General features: G+C 36.8%; 2 protein-coding genes across 2 annotated transcripts in view; both read right to left on the bottom strand.

Annotated features, from left to right (window-relative positions):
* Positions 1 to 3,935, bottom strand: part of LOC139134848 (ATP-binding cassette sub-family C member 9-like) — a 28,827-nt gene extending 24,892 nt beyond the window's left edge. Inside the window, exons 1-4 of the mRNA XM_070701911.1 lie at positions 3,205 to 3,935; positions 2,550 to 2,792; positions 930 to 1,133; positions 95 to 247 (exon numbers count right to left, since the gene is read on the bottom strand). Coding sequence (XP_070558012.1) covers positions 95 to 247; positions 930 to 1,133; positions 2,550 to 2,792; positions 3,205 to 3,810 — 1,206 coding nt within the window. The 5' untranslated portion in view covers positions 3,811 to 3,935. The remainder of the gene's footprint in view (positions 1 to 94; positions 248 to 929; positions 1,134 to 2,549; positions 2,793 to 3,204) is intronic.
* A 4,837-nt stretch (positions 3,936 to 8,772) lies between these two features.
* Positions 8,773 to 16,142, bottom strand: part of LOC139134849 (ATP-binding cassette sub-family C member 9-like) — a 23,784-nt gene continuing 16,414 nt past the window's right edge. Inside the window, exons 22-30 of the mRNA XM_070701912.1 lie at positions 16,085 to 16,142; positions 15,110 to 15,221; positions 14,699 to 14,829; positions 14,017 to 14,095; positions 13,513 to 13,621; positions 12,579 to 12,682; positions 11,552 to 11,685; positions 10,146 to 10,208; positions 8,773 to 9,413 (exon numbers count right to left, since the gene is read on the bottom strand). The exon at positions 16,085 to 16,142 is cut by the window's right edge and continues 56 nt beyond it. Coding sequence (XP_070558013.1) covers positions 9,276 to 9,413; positions 10,146 to 10,208; positions 11,552 to 11,685; positions 12,579 to 12,682; positions 13,513 to 13,621; positions 14,017 to 14,095; positions 14,699 to 14,829; positions 15,110 to 15,221; positions 16,085 to 16,142 — 928 coding nt within the window. The 3' untranslated portion in view covers positions 8,773 to 9,275. The remainder of the gene's footprint in view (positions 9,414 to 10,145; positions 10,209 to 11,551; positions 11,686 to 12,578; positions 12,683 to 13,512; positions 13,622 to 14,016; positions 14,096 to 14,698; positions 14,830 to 15,109; positions 15,222 to 16,084) is intronic.

Below are 16,142 nucleotides of genomic sequence, written 5' to 3'. Positions count from 1 at the left end.
CCTTAATATCCTGATATACTAGTGCCCTATCTGGTTCATGATTTCGGTCAGACAGCAAACTTCATATCTTTGATGAAGACAGCTTAAAAGTTACCTGAAGAGATGTCCGGAAATGAATACTCTTCATGATCATGATGTAGAAACCATACTGGAATGTGAACGACTTGAGGCTGACAGAGAGGAAAATTACGATCACCATGACGAAACCATTGCCAAAGAACTCATACACTGTCACGTATGAAGACATCTTTAAGAAAGAATAGTAAGACTCGTTCAGTTTTTTCACATCTATCTCAACTGTTCAACTGACGCGGCATCTCTACTCTGTCGTAGGTATACATGAATGAGGCGTTGGAAAACGTGGTATTCAAACATCGTTACGGCAGCCCTGACTCTGATTGGTCTGAAAGTCGAACTATGACTTCATTATTTTTAACCAAGGGAAAAAAACGGGAAATCGTCATTATGTGAGATAAAGGTTTTATCGATTTTATTGCGGCTGTACAGTGTCATAAATTCATGGATACGGACCCGAATTTCAAAAATGACTGTCTCGTCTTATTTTCGTGTGTATAAGATCAGGCAAACTTTAAGTTTCATACATTTATCACTCGGTGGAAATGTAAAATATCAACAATGAAAGCAAAACTTCAACAGAGTATATTCTTAGTACAGACATTTAGCAGAAAAAAGGCAACAACGTAAGAAATACCGTACAACGTCGAGAGCATGGTACAAATGAAGAAAAGTGATTTTGCTATTGTTGTCACGGTGCAACTTGTAACTCATCAGTAAGCCGCTATCATTACATTATTGCACTATTCACACGATATTTGTACTCTACTCGCTGAATCGCACAACGAATCAGCGTGGTACCACTCTCCTAAAACTATTACCCCAGTCCACTCACTGACCATCGCAGCACTTACATCTGTAACATCATCTTTATCGTCGCCAGTTCCATAATAGACCTCTGTGGCGTAGGATATGACGACACCGATACCAAGTGGTCCGATGACCCCGAAGAAAACACTGATGAGCAGCAGCGCTCCGGCGTGGAAGAAACTTCTGCCGTAGGCATTGCATTGTGTCCTGAACAAGGATGGTATGACGTTCTTCTTGGCAGCCCTTTCCTAAACACGTATTGGAGAATGAGTCGGTGAATGAATGAATGAATGAATGAATGAATGAATGAATGAATGAATGAATGAATGAATGAATGAATGAATGAATGAATGAATGAGATTATTAATGAATGAATGCGAATGAATGTGAGCGAGTTCATGAATGAATGAATGTGTGAACAAATGAAAGAATGAAAGATGAATAAATTATTCACCCATTTATTCAATCATTAATTCATACATTATTCGTCATTTATTCTTTCTTTCATTCATTCATTCATTCATTCATTCATTCATTCATTCATCCATTTATTCTTTTATTAATTCAGTCATTTATTAATTGATGAGAACACGAGATTTCTGCTTACAAACTATTGTACACGACGAAGTGCGTGGCGTACTTATGAGGAATGCAATGTTAATTTAAACAGTAAAGATATCAGGGTGGGTATGTCATTATATGTAAGTAGCATCGTTACGTTTTTACATTTTATACTGTGTGCAGGCTGTAAAATGTAGGATGTGCAAGACGTTTTCACTTATCAGCGTAATCAGTGTCTTGGTAAAGTTGTGCATCTACTATCCCGATGTGTAGTAATTGATCCAACATGCATTTTCCAACTCAAGTGTTAACCGTCCGTATCACCTAGTCCTCGAGAACTGCAACCACAGCAGTCACGCTGACCGGACCCTTCTTTTCGACCCATGTCATGGAATTTCGAACACGGTGAATGGTGCTGTGAGTTTTTTTATCTTTGTACCAGTTGTGGATAATGAATACTTATATTTGCAAGTTACCTATAGCTATCAAATGCCTTTTGATAATGTGCGTTCCCTGTGAGAGCATTTTACTTTTGCCAAACAAGATGAAATGAACAACCATGAAGGACGCGAGCCTAACATTGCCAAACATAATATGTTCTTAAACAAAATGATTTTCCTCGTGTGTTACATTGATGATACATGTATCTGTCATACACTGATATTATGTGCATAAGTATCTATCTTTCAGTCGAAAATCGGAAATACAAGGCAATTGTGTGACTGTGTACTATCTCTGTTCGATTGCATTGTCTTTGGGCTCCGTTGTCAGTAGCAGTTAGTATACCAGCGATTATTGATTTGTTTTTGTCAGCAAAAACACCCATTCTTATTCTCTCAACTATTCAATTTGCCTAATCATATAAAAGTACTTGTATGGATGTACTTTATAAATCAATTCTAGTCCCGACTGGACTTTATGAATCAACAATGACACAGTATGACAGAGAAAGTCAAATACAGCACACAACGACTTTTACAATGTATTGTTGAAGGGCCTGGACAGTATCTGTAACTTTACATGATTTTTACGGTTTTTGATTTTAATTTCAACCACTGTATAAACGATTTTTGTTCTGCTCCCTAAACATTAATATAGTTTACCTTTTCCTTTCTATAAGCCTGAAGAAATATCTTGTACTGGTACCCAGCACTGTGCTCATCGGACATTGACCCCAGATCCTCCATTTCTAACGGACGCTTGTACCCGAGGGCAAACAACCAGTTCAGCCAGTTAAAGGTCATCCTGGTGAACAAACTTGAGTATCTGTGTGTAAATGTCAGATCGGTCTTCTGCAGATCGCCCGGCACTTCAACCTCGCTCTCGTTGTGGCAACATTGCAGCACCTGTTGAGCATGCGCGAAAATACTGTATGACGATGCACTCTTGGCATTTTGTGCGGTCGAGTTTTGTTGATGAAGCTTGATAGCAATTACATATACCCATATAGATTTGTCAGCGGTTAATTGTACTCTTTGTTTATAAGTCTGAATGCAACTCTAAAGAACCATTAGCTGTCATCTGATAACGAGTAAATGTGATTGTAAACGCCGAAATCGGAAAGAACAACATCAACGTTTTGCTTTATGTTATTTTTGTTTAAACGAAAAAAACAGAACAGAGTAAAATAAAAGAGCGTATATAATGATATGATCGAACCTCGAATACAATAATCATTGTCATCAGTAATGCCATTATTATTTAATATTTATAAGCATTAAAATAATAGGCAGTTTTGACAATAAAAAATAAATTCACCTTTGCTCTGATGAGATTTACTTCAATCGCAAAGAAAAAACAGTAGACGATTATGAGAAGTACAGTGACGTCAAACCGGAGAATATCAACACCGGTAGCTTCATCATGGACAAGGTTGATTAACACCAAAATTTTGGATCCAAGGGCAAGCACCCAGTACAGGATCAATAACCACGCCAAGGCTGGTCTTCTCCAGTATTCGGCGTAATGATAGTATATCGCAGATACTATACAACTCAGTATAGCTAACGACGGCGGTATGTAAAGATGGGGACGCGTCGGCCCACTTCGTGTCACGTCGGTCAGTATTCCCTCCCCGATCCATGCTAGCAAGACGATGAAGGCAACAATGAATATGACATGTCTCAGGTCATGTCCCGGGTACACCAGTAAAGTCCTGGATTTGAAGTGGCGCAGACTGGAGCAGCATCCAATAACGACAAGAACGACGGACGCGACGACCAGAAAGAAAAGATGGACGCAGGCATCGACAAGATTGACGAAACAAGAGTTGTGAAGAGTGCCGTCGACGTCCCATTCAAAATCAAAGAAATTCGTTGAATTGGCACCACAGAACCATTGAAGAGTTTCGTCCTCACTAGCCATCCTTTCCGATGTCTAACGGTGGACAGGGAAAAACATTTGGTAACCTCCTCGGTGTTAGATATCCAGCGACATTTGCACGAATTTCTGACAGGTGCGGGGTCACCTTTCTTCTTGTTCTATCTATACGTACTATTTCTAATTCATATGTAATCCATTTGGAAATACGAGTTGACTCTTGGAACCTGACCAATGTCCTGCTACAGAACCCAGTTTTTAGGTCAGATAATGAATGATGAACTTCACCAGCCCCTGTACCAATCACATCTTTCAAACTCACAGTGTTTTTGTCATGAGCTGTGCACTTTTGTCAATATTTAATTTCGGACTGTACTATTAGCACAAATATTACAGAAATGGACCAAAAGTCGGCGCACGTCGTAAACGTCGTTGCGTATAGTTCTTCAATAAGCGACGTGTGTACTTAAATATAACAAATTATATGTTATCTTTAATATTTAAGCTTTTGCCTACTCTATCGATGCAGGTCTCTGCATAAACCTTGTATCACAGCAGGTCATCGGTTGAAACTGTGTGACTAACTGCGTAGTGATTATATTCAAAGTTCAAACTGGCGCTGGGGTGCAGGGTAAGGGTGTGCTTTACAAAACTACTGAAAGATCTTGTTATTGGAACAAAGATGCAATTCTAGATCGTCAAAATGGTAATAAATGAATAGAAAGATAGATAATTAAATAAATAAATGAAATTCATACATTGAATTATTATATAATACCCCAGTGGTATATATCCAGTGGTATATATATATATATATATATATATATATATATATATATATATATATATATATATATATATATATATAAAAGTATACAGATGTCCTCGTGAGAAATTCCAGTGCTCGATGCTAAAGCAGAGCGTTATAAATAAATAAACACATTACTTAAAGTACAAAGTACTGAAATCTATTACTTAATTTTTTATCTGAAGATTGCAAGATGCATGACACTTAAATAATAGATTTTAGTACTTTGTACTTGAAGTAGTTTGTTTATTTATTTATAACGCTCTGCTTTAGCATCGAGCACTGTAATTTCCCACGAGGACATCTGTATACTTCGATATATATATATATATATATATATATATATATATATATATATATATATATATATTATATATATATGCTATAGGCGACATTCTTCAACAAAATAAAGTCAGACATAACCACTTTATTAAGGTGACATAGGGTTGCAAACTTTGCAACACATACAGGTGTGCATGCTGCTCAATTATTCAGAACACTAAACAGTGCAAGGCCACTTCTACAAATAAAACATTCCCCATTCATCATGATGTCAACGGCAAAACTACTAAAGTTATCTATGCCCTCACGTGCCGTACTTGTAATACACAATACATTAGCAATGGTTTTATGAACGACTCAAGGGTCATCTTCGAACATTAAAAAAGTAGAGCCGAGAGATTACCACTTGTTGAACCATATTTTAGATTACCGGGAAATTCCCTCGAAAATGCTCTTACAGCCACTACTTTGTGTTATGCCATATCATATCTATCTATCTATCTATCTATCTATCTATCTATCTATCTATCTATCTATCTATCTATCTATCTATCTATCTATCTATCTATCTATCTATCTATCTATCTATCTATCTTTGCATGACTAGTTTTTTTTTCTGTCTGTCTGTCCTTCTGCTCATTACTTACGATGTGAACAACGGGCTGAGGATGTTGGTATAAATATATTTTAGGCGGGATATCCCGGAATGATCTGCTTTTTGTCAACTAACAAATGCATTCGATAGAGTGAAAACCACAATTACCATCCTCATAACCTTAAGCTGAACATTAATTTTGTGCCAATAATAACCTTGTAATTGTAGCAAATCATAATTTTCGGACTTCTAAAATGTTGTTTTTGTTTTTTTCTCCATGTTTCAATACTAATCCGAAAACTGGGATACTAGACTGCCGCTTTCAATGAACAGGGACGAATTCAATTTCCGAGAATTGTCAATATTGCAGACGACGGTACTTTTTGTCCTTGCATTCAAACCACATTGAAATAACGAATTCTCAGTAACGTTGATCAAAGAATATAGGCAACGGCTAAACACGCCATCTAAATTGCACATTCTTTCTTCAAATGTTACTTTTGCTATTCATCAAAGAATATGCGGCTTACGAAACATGTCGCCTGAGGGCGCTTCGGCTTTCGAAGAACTACTACACAAGGTGTTCTTAATAAGGCTATAGTTCAAGGTTCAAAAATTAAGTATTTATAAGGGTAATGTTTACGTCAGAGTCACAAAGTTTGGAGTAAGCTGAACAAAGTACGTATAGGGCGCTATATCTATGGCGAAACGCTAGATTTTCTGGTTTTACAAGAAAAAAAGACTGCAAAATCTTACGTTCATTGAGAGATTAAAAAATGAGTTATAATAAATAGTAGAACAGAAAATTATTTTTCAAAACGTGGGTATCCCGCCTCGAAAACTGTCCGTCTGGTATGATCTACCGTAAACCCGTTATTAAAATTTAATGGTAATAGTAATAATGCATAGCAAGTTTAAAAACAATTGGAAGAGTGGTTTCAGAGAAGAAGACATTTGCCCAAAAATAGGAAAAATTAACTCTAAAATACAAAAATGAAAATTTCACTACCATTTTATCACATCTATTTTAAGTCACCCTAAGAAATCTGCAAGATAAGTTTCAACCAAATCTGGTCCTTGGTTTTTATGCTCGATTGCATATTTTTGATACTAACATGCTCATTTGAACGAATTCACATCTTCATCCTTGGGTGCATCTGTACACCAACTCGTAAGGTGGTATGTGCTACAGTTTTTGATTTTGATGTCGACGGACATAAAGACATACATACAAACGTGCAAATGAGATGCAAATAAGACTGACTCACCGTATAAGTTCTCTTTAGTATATGTACATAGGAAATGTGAACTAAAAACCCCGAACAGATCTCGATTGAAGCAAACAAGCTATATGAAAACCATACATTTCACACATTCTCAATCACCTGAAATTGTAGGGGACACATGTACAAGTGCAATTCCTCCCACTCTAGCATCCTGGGTAGAACACAGCTAGGATCGGAAAATGTCGGCCAACGGGAAAACCCGGCCCGATCCGAGTCGACCTAAGACGAATTCCGGACAGCCCGACCCCCCCCCCCCCTTGGTCAACATTTGTAAGTCCAATTTTGTCACATGCCTTGCCGCTCCCTGTTGTGTTAGCAAGTCCAATGTCAGAGCACAGCGTACAGCAAAATGTCGAAGAAATTTCATGTGAACCAAAGAAGTAAGACCCAGGACGATCTACTGCTAAACAAGAGCTATGTCCGAAATTGCCCACTTTTACGTGCGCCTGGCGTGAAATTTAAATCTACTCGGATTCATACAGCCACTATACTTCTTCTATGGATCATGGAGTTCTATGCATTACTTTGGGTGGAAACGATCTTTTACCGTTTCCCTGATGCAGTTCGTGCTAGGGTACGGTAGGGATCCGTCACTATTTACGGCCTGGAATCTGTCGGAGGAATCTTTGGGGGAAGTCACTCGAAGTTGAAAGCTACAAGGAGGGGGTGCTCAAAATATGAAGAGTAAGAAGGGGGCTACTCAATTTTTTGGAAACGTACTGAAGTATTTAGTGCAGTTGTAAAATGATAGAAAATAGTTAAAAGAATGAAAAACTCAATAGATTATTGAAACATTATAAGTTGATATGTATAAAGTATATTTACGGTCATTACTTAAATGAGTAATTTTGCAGTATTCATGATAAAAAATCGTAGATTTGCCTGATGAGGCAAGCATTAGAAACATCTACTCTCCATTCTATAGGGTACTGATTATATGGGGAATGTGTAAGGAAAAGCAAATTCTACAAAGTGTACAAAACATTGGACTGCCTCGATAAAAAAATCATCTGTTTTGGAAGAAGATAATTTGTCACAATTTAAAAATACGTGAGCAATAGAGATTTCTGATATCTTTCAACCAAATGTAAATTTAATCTCTACATTAAATTTTTGTTTTCTCTGTCCTCTTTGACACAAGTTTTTCAATCTCTTGATAAACTCAATATTGCAGAAACAGGATTTTGATACCCTATATGAATAAAATGCATAAAATGCATTCTATGCATACAAATGATTATCCGATAAAGCATATTTTACTCTTTAAATGTTAAGTAAAAAGAGGTCGTGGAGGAATGCTCTGAGCAGATATCATTACCAGTAACACGATTGGAACTAAATTGGGATAATTGGATGAGAGTAAATATAACGAAAATTTGATGAAATCGAAATTTTTACAGCTTAAATTTTACAAAATGATAGAATACTGTAAAAATTCAAATATGTGTTTTCATCGAACAAAACAACAAAAAACACGTCAATATTGTATATCCCTCAAATCGTATTCATTTCTATGAAAGGTGGTATTTTTGTGTAAATGTCTTTAAAAAAACGACAAAAAATGCGTAAAATGTGTCGAATTAATGACTTTGAGTCGGCCACTTTTAAATGGTCCCTTATTTTTTCGGTCAATTTGGGGCTTAATAAACACTAAATGTAGTCAGGGCACTTTTGAAATGACCCTGACTAACTAAACCTTAAATCGATCGAAAAAAATTCATTTTGGTTGGGGAAAAGTAACAAATCGAGATTAAAGCTAGTATTTCAGTACCAAAGAAAGTATAGACAAGTTCACATATTTTCATTCAAATATAAATATTGTCATAAGTATTGAACAATATTGCATTAGATGCAGTCACGCAATGATTCTTACTCATAACATGAGCACAATATCGCAAATTTTGTGTAAATTTTAAAGATGGTTAGTAAATATGGTGTAATATTTAGCAAATTCCTTAAATTTTTGAGAAATTGTGCCAATCCATTATCCCAATTTAGTTCCAATCGTGTTCAGTGTACAGGGTCTACAACAAAACTTAGCTGTTTTGATTTCATCCTTTATTATCACAGAAACATATATTTTGATCGACTTACGTCCAATAAATCATTTTGACATTTAACCGTATTAATATCATGCTTTTCATTAGAAGACTGGCGGTAACTCACTAAACAGACCGTCACATGGTTTTCTTGTACGCACTTAGTGAACTGTCCAAGGTATCGAGTTACAGTATTCGAAAGAACTTGATGACTGTTATAAAAAAAATTCTTACATTTTGGAAACATATAGAACAGCAAGTCACAAACAGATAGTAAACCGACTGGGTTCACCGGAAAAGTGTCCGTACAGTGTACAAAAGCTGTCAACAGCTCTCTATAGAAATGTTAGTTCTCAACATTTAAGGATTTGTCCGGTTCCGACGAGAGGGCGAGCCATCTATGACTGTGCAGAAAGTGCTCCACCAATCACAAGCACGATGAGATTGCACGCAAATAGAGGCTGCTCATTCAGACGAGTTAAATAAAGTCTTTCCCGTCATTATTTGTTTCCCTTGACGAGCGAGGCAAATATACCGTCTTCGTTCTTCAGCAGGTTTACTGGCGTGTCGTATTCCACTACCTCCCCTTCACTCAGCACGAGTATCGTGTCAGAATCGAGAATTGTTGATACGCGATGCTAGCGAGACAGCAAAACAAAGAAACCATGAGAATAAGGTCTATATTTGGTGAAAGTTAGGTAATCAATATCAACTCGAAATAATAAAAGAAGTCAAAAGCGATCCCGAGGATTTAAAGTGTATGTCCTGTGGTGTATAATTGAGCCGATCTTGACAAGAGGGACCTGCATGAAAATCAAGAAACTCATAGTATCCTTTTGATGATCTATACGATATTTCCAACAAGGAACTATATTTTATCAATGACATCCTCCCTCTTTTCTTAATACTTTAATTGGAACCCCTGATCACTGTTTCTGTAAGTCTGTAAACACGGTCTAATGCAAATGAGCTACCATGTTCAATGATTAAACCAGTCCGTCAACATCTCACAACTTATATACCATATTAATATGTATATCGCAAGGTATTGACCGACTCATATTAAGTAAAGAGATTACCATTGATAAAGAAGTACAGTTCTTTCTTGGAAATATAAAGTATATCACAAAGAGGATATGTAAATTTCTATATTTTCGTACATGTCAATGTGACCTGACTTTCTTCAGAAAAGTGCCATATTTACTGTAAGAAGAGTACTGATTGGTGTAATGAACACTTCTTCTGAAATGGCCGGTCAGTGCTAGTTTATTTTGATCACGCAAGCCAGATGTACTGCTCACAAATGCTTCGTCGAACTCTAAGCTTGGGTCAGGTATAATAATGGGAATGTTGTTATGTAAGATACTCACGGCGATCGTAAGCACAGTCATGTCATGGAATGCAGTCGCGACCACATTCTGTAGAATGTCGTCCTGAAATGAAATCGGGAAAAAAAAACATTAATGATAAGTCGCCATGCACTCCCGTGGTGGCCAATGGGTTTTACACAATATGTTCAAAAGCTTACCATTATTTGGTGAAAGTAGCTTGGAAAGGTGACGAGTTCCGAGCTGTGATCGAGAGCGTTCTGTTTGTAACGCGATTTGAGCTAATTTGGGAGAATTGGATCTCTATATTTTTCAAATTTCTCAAAAGTGTTGAGTGCCCTTTAGCTGAACGTTGCAATATTACAAATTACTTGTAAAATGAGTGCGATCCTTAAAGAGAAAAGCATGTGAGCTTACATTTTCAGATTAAACTGACATTAGTTAATTATCCAATTATCCCAAATTCGTTCCAATCGTGTTTTGTCTGAAAGTTAGAGTAACATAGAATCTCTTGAAGGGCCACTAACTGTAACTTTTGACGATTTCTTTCCGACCACAATTTTGTTTTTCATGTTAAGTTTTTGTTCTGCTCCCGAAAGTGTGCTGAAACGCCAACTATTTCGCTTGTCATCAGTGTCTAATCTATGAGTGAAAAGAAATGCATTTTTATTCTTTTATATTTGAATTCTGATCCTGACCAGATTTCGCTCGTCAAGAACACCGAATCTGTGGATGCAGTCTGTACAACAAGCTGAGTTGATGAGTTGAACACTGTAACTCAACATGCCTTGCGGAGACTGTATGGTGAAAAAAACACAAAGGCTATACAGATAATGGCCTTTGAAAGAAAAGATTGTGATTTGGGTTCATAGGTCACACTGGTTCCCGATAAAAGGAATGGCAAATGCCAATGAATAAACTTTTCATGGGTTAGCACGTACGGTAGATATCACAGAATAACATAGAGGGCGCTACACCATTAACGCGACCGTCGACTCGGACCGGACCGTGAACTTCGTTTGTCACCTTGACAGTAGACACAAACGAAAATTGTATACGAAAAGTCTAAATGCAATTTGTCAGTGCCAACCAAAGTTCTACAATCGAGGTTAAAGTTATCCCTGAATGAATTATGTGTTTTTTTCTCAGTATGTGACTCTCCCATATTTGTTTTCAATACATTTTAACGGATTAATGGCCAATGAACATGAGCGCTGTGAGACTTTTGGATCCGATTTGCTGAAGACACGTCTGAATGACTGAATGACGATTCAAGAACATGAAATATTGAAAGAACAGTAGCTTTTGTTTTACAACAAGCACGAAAAATTAAAGAAATTCAACAGCGATTAACAGTACAATTTGAAACCAAATCCACGCGTTTATACTTTTGTTCATCCATCAGTTTCTACATATTCCTGTGAAAACTGTGACACCTCTACACCTACCGTCTTCATGTCTATAGAAGCTGTAGCTTCATCCATGACCAGAATCCTGGCTTTACGTAAGAATGCTCTCGCCAGGCAGAAGAGCTGTCTCTGACCAACACTGAAATTCTCTCCGCCTTCCGATATTTCCGATCCTGTAACGGGAATTCATTTGGAATCTGGTTAAAATGCACGGTTTTCCTCCATGAAAGCTGAGAAGTTGATAAAAAATAAACCAAAGGCGTTCGAATCACTCGAGCGCAACGCTTGTTAAGTGTCACTTAGTTGAGGAAGGTCACGCTTTGAAACTCCACTTATCGTACCGGAACCAGAAAGTATAATAATGGTAAATGACCTTTTCCAATTTAAAATTATTAAAAGAAAATATATATTAATGTACAGCTGCCCAGGTTTTTCAACAAAGCCCTCAGCATGTATAATTACTGACAGTGAGACTAAGCCATCCTTTCTTATGAAAATAATATTCATAGAACCTACTCAAGAAAAACAGTCTGCGAATATGCTTCTAGTCGCTGGAATCATAAATTTGTACGTAGTCTTAAAAAAAAAGACACCTCATATGCGAGTGTTGACTAATATTTAATGTGGGACGTATTTAAAGATACAGTCGTCGGAACTGCGCTTAAAGGTCGCATGGGACCCATACGACCAATGTAAACACTGTATCCAGGGTACGATGGTGATTGATGAAAGTTAAAACATGTTTGTCATAATCTACATCGTATAATTTAAATGTTGCAGATATGATGATGAGGTACATCTAGATATCGTGCATACATTGTTTGTAAGAAAGAAAGTCGCACAGGCGCAGTTCCGATGACCGTTTCCCTTTAATGCACGCAAACAAGTATTGTGAATGGCTACATTTGCCTTGCCACGTGGCAAATCCGTGAACTGTATACATCCATGTCATATACCACTATCAAGATACCCGATTGTCAACCAAAAGATTCGGTGGAGCCAAGCAGTATATAGATCAGCTATCAATTTACAAAACCAGTACTCATATGCGTCAACTTTACATTACCTAGTTGTTGATCCAGTTCCATGACGGTAGATTTCAACTGGGCGATTTCTAGTGCTTCCCACAATTGCATGTCATCTTTACTGCCCTCCGGGTCTAGGTTAAACCTTCATATACAGTTACATAAATATTAATTTTTTCCTTGTTGATTCTTCTATTCGGGTACGATGCTCAAGAGAAATACAACGTGAAATGTTGAGGTATGACGGGTCGAGACACTATCTTTCCTGAACGTAAATTCTAGTACCTATATACACTCAATTGACATTTATGCACAGCATTCATACAACCGTTATTCGTACATAAAGACTCAAGACAGTAAGTGCCTCAACATTGAAAGACTTTAACATTCAAACTTTCTGCAAGAATACTTTTACCAAGAATAAAACTCAGGGGTCACAGTGAAAAATTCTGCCAGTGTACTAGAGACACAAATTACCCAATATTCCCCGACACTTAAAATTCAAATTGGTCGCCATTCCTGTGTTAAATCTTTTTGGGTACAATATATTTTCAATTTCTACAAAAATAAGCTGGTGAAACCTTTGAGCTTCAAAATGAGCCCCCACAAATGGTAGATCAAAAAGGTATTGTTAAGTTTCAGAGTCCGAATGTCTGTCTCCGAGGCGCATTACACCTGAACATGGAAATCTTGGCAACAAGACAGGTTCCAATGCCCTGTTTAAGGTGAGTGTCAGATATGGAATCTCCTTTGATGGTTGAATGAGGAACACATGGTTACCTGATAGTGCCAGTGAATAATATAGGATCTTTAGGAATGATAGCCATTCTATATGTAATTTACATGACTGACACTAATCTAGTGTCATTGGATTCTATCACCAAGTGGAAAATCGTGGCTGCATGACAGATTTCTATGTTTGAAGTGAGAAGGGTAATCCAAAATATCGTAACAAAGACAGCCCTGCATTGTTACCTGATAGTACCGGTGAATAATATAGGATCTTGAGGAATGATAGCCAGTCTCTTACGCAGTGTCAACAATGGTACGTGTGATATATCGATGCCGTCTATAAAAATACGCCCTTTGAAATGAAATAAAAATACAATGCGATATATATATATATATATATATATATATATATATATATATATGTATATATAATATATATATATATATATATATATATATATATAATATATATATATATATATATATATATATTATATATATATATATATATAGAATATAATATAAGCTCTTTGTTTGCCTTTTAAAGCTAGCTGTGCGAAGAGGTATTCGCAATGCAATGCTTGTTCTGTGTTCATTCTCTTTCCTACGAGCCGTACATGAGGTGATTTTCTTTCAGACCCTGGTATTGAGTAATTACGCCTCTTCCCTCCCCCCTCTGATTCGTAAACAATGAATCAACACTAAACTGCAACTATCTTTACCCGAGTAAAATAATCTTATATATACCTTTATATGTGTCAATGATTCTAAAAAGAGATAAGGCAAGCGAGGACTTTCCACTTCCGGTGCGTCCACAAATGCCGACCTTAAAATTGAAAACAGAGTAATTATTGATTGATAATCGTAGGTCAGTTTTCTCTGATTTATGCAAGCCGATACGTATTGAACGGAGACAATATTCTATGAATGAGGTAGATTTATTTATATTTATGCATAAACTCGTACAAAATACAAACATACAAACAGAATACGTATACACATACATACACATGTACATGTGTGCATACATACATACATACATACATACATACATACATACATACATACATACATACATACATACATACATACATACATACATACATACATACATACATACATACATACTACATACATACATACATACATACATACATACATATATACATACATACATACTACATACATACATACATACATACATACATACATACACACACACACACACACACACACATACATACATACATACATACATACATACATACATACATACATACATACATACATACATACATACATACATACATACATACATACATACATACATACATACATACATACATACGTACATACATACATACATACATACATAAACCAAGGTAAAATTGACCACTGAGATCTGTGTTGTCTGCAAATTACGACAAACCTTTTCGCCAGCTTTGAACTTCAAGGTGATATCGGTCAGTACAGGGTCAAGGTCAGCGGCGTAACGAACGCAAACATCTTGATAACGTATGTCACCATCGACCGGCCACTCTAACGGGGGATTCAATGTTCCTGCAGGAAAGGGGTAGTGATTGGTACATTTGTTAGCCATCGAATTCCCAAGTGACATTTGAACAGGAAAAATGTAAAAGCTCAAATTAGAATTTGGTCAAGTGATATTTGGTATGCTGACGTATGCGTACAGTAATTTGATAAAGAAACAGATAGACAGAAAATTAAATAAACTGTCAAAGACACACAAAATTAACAGAAGAACGAAAGTATTGATACAAAGTCCATCCCATGATAGATACGCCGGGCAATCCAATGTCTTGTAAAACAGCCATTCTACCTTCATAAGTTTCATTTTCGCAGTTGGTGTAATAGCTAACTCTCTCCACTGTATTCATCTGCATCTCACAGTCGGCTATTTGCCGAATCAGAAAATTCAGAAAACCCGAGATCTGCAAGGAAGAAAGGGAAGATTAGCAGAGTAAGCTATAAATACTACAAAACTTCGTATTGATCTGCGTGAATCAGACAAAGTGTAACTTTAATGCAAAATTGGGTTTGTACGTATACTCAGTCTCCATTACAACAGTGGGGAAACAAAAGGCAAATTCCACTTTCCCCGGTTTTATTGTGGCGAAGTCAGACAATATTGGGTACGGCTCAGTCAAACTTAAGAAATTGTCAGACACACTTTGATATTTAATTCATTCCGCAACTCAGTGTGTCTGTCTCTGCATTGTATTATAACAATATTCCATTATTGCCTGAATATGTGGGAGCGGAGCACGCGAAAGCACCGGGCTGTGACACTTTTCCGACATCATGCCAGACATTAGGAGAGCTGATGATCCCCCGTCCCACAGGCAGGAACGTTTTCCCCTTAAGACAGTCCATATTGTAAGACAGACTCCATTTTTTGGCAAATGTGAGAAACGTAAATGTGGCCTCATTTCTGGCAGAAACTGTCCGCAAAAATATTAATATTTCACGTGTCGAACGATTGATGCATATTCTTGCAAAATTAAATTTACACGAGAAAGTGAATGACATATGTATTTTCTCAAAACTAGAGCAGTCCCAATGGTAACGGGAAATATAAATGGAATGACAAATTTCATGCGTGCCCAAGTCCAATGCATGAGACTTAGATTAGAGGAACATGTGTCGTATACGCAATTTTTGTGTATTGTCTCTGACGATCGGATGAACACACATATATAAAGCCTGCAAAGAATCAATTATTGACATCAATGTGGTGTTTATTTTATCAATGCGATATTACCACGAGTCAATACCTTAAGAATGTTCACGTTACCTGCAAGGCATATGACAAAGCCAGGCCAACGAGACTTGGTTCAAGTCCACCTACAGCT

This window comes from Ptychodera flava, chromosome 6, assembly GCF_041260155.1.
Source record: "Ptychodera flava strain L36383 chromosome 6, AS_Pfla_20210202, whole genome shotgun sequence".
NCBI classification, from domain to species: Eukaryota; Metazoa; Hemichordata; class Enteropneusta; family Ptychoderidae; genus Ptychodera; species Ptychodera flava.
The sequence above is the reverse complement of the archived record's forward strand: the minus strand, read 5'-3'. Positions and strand labels throughout refer to the sequence as shown.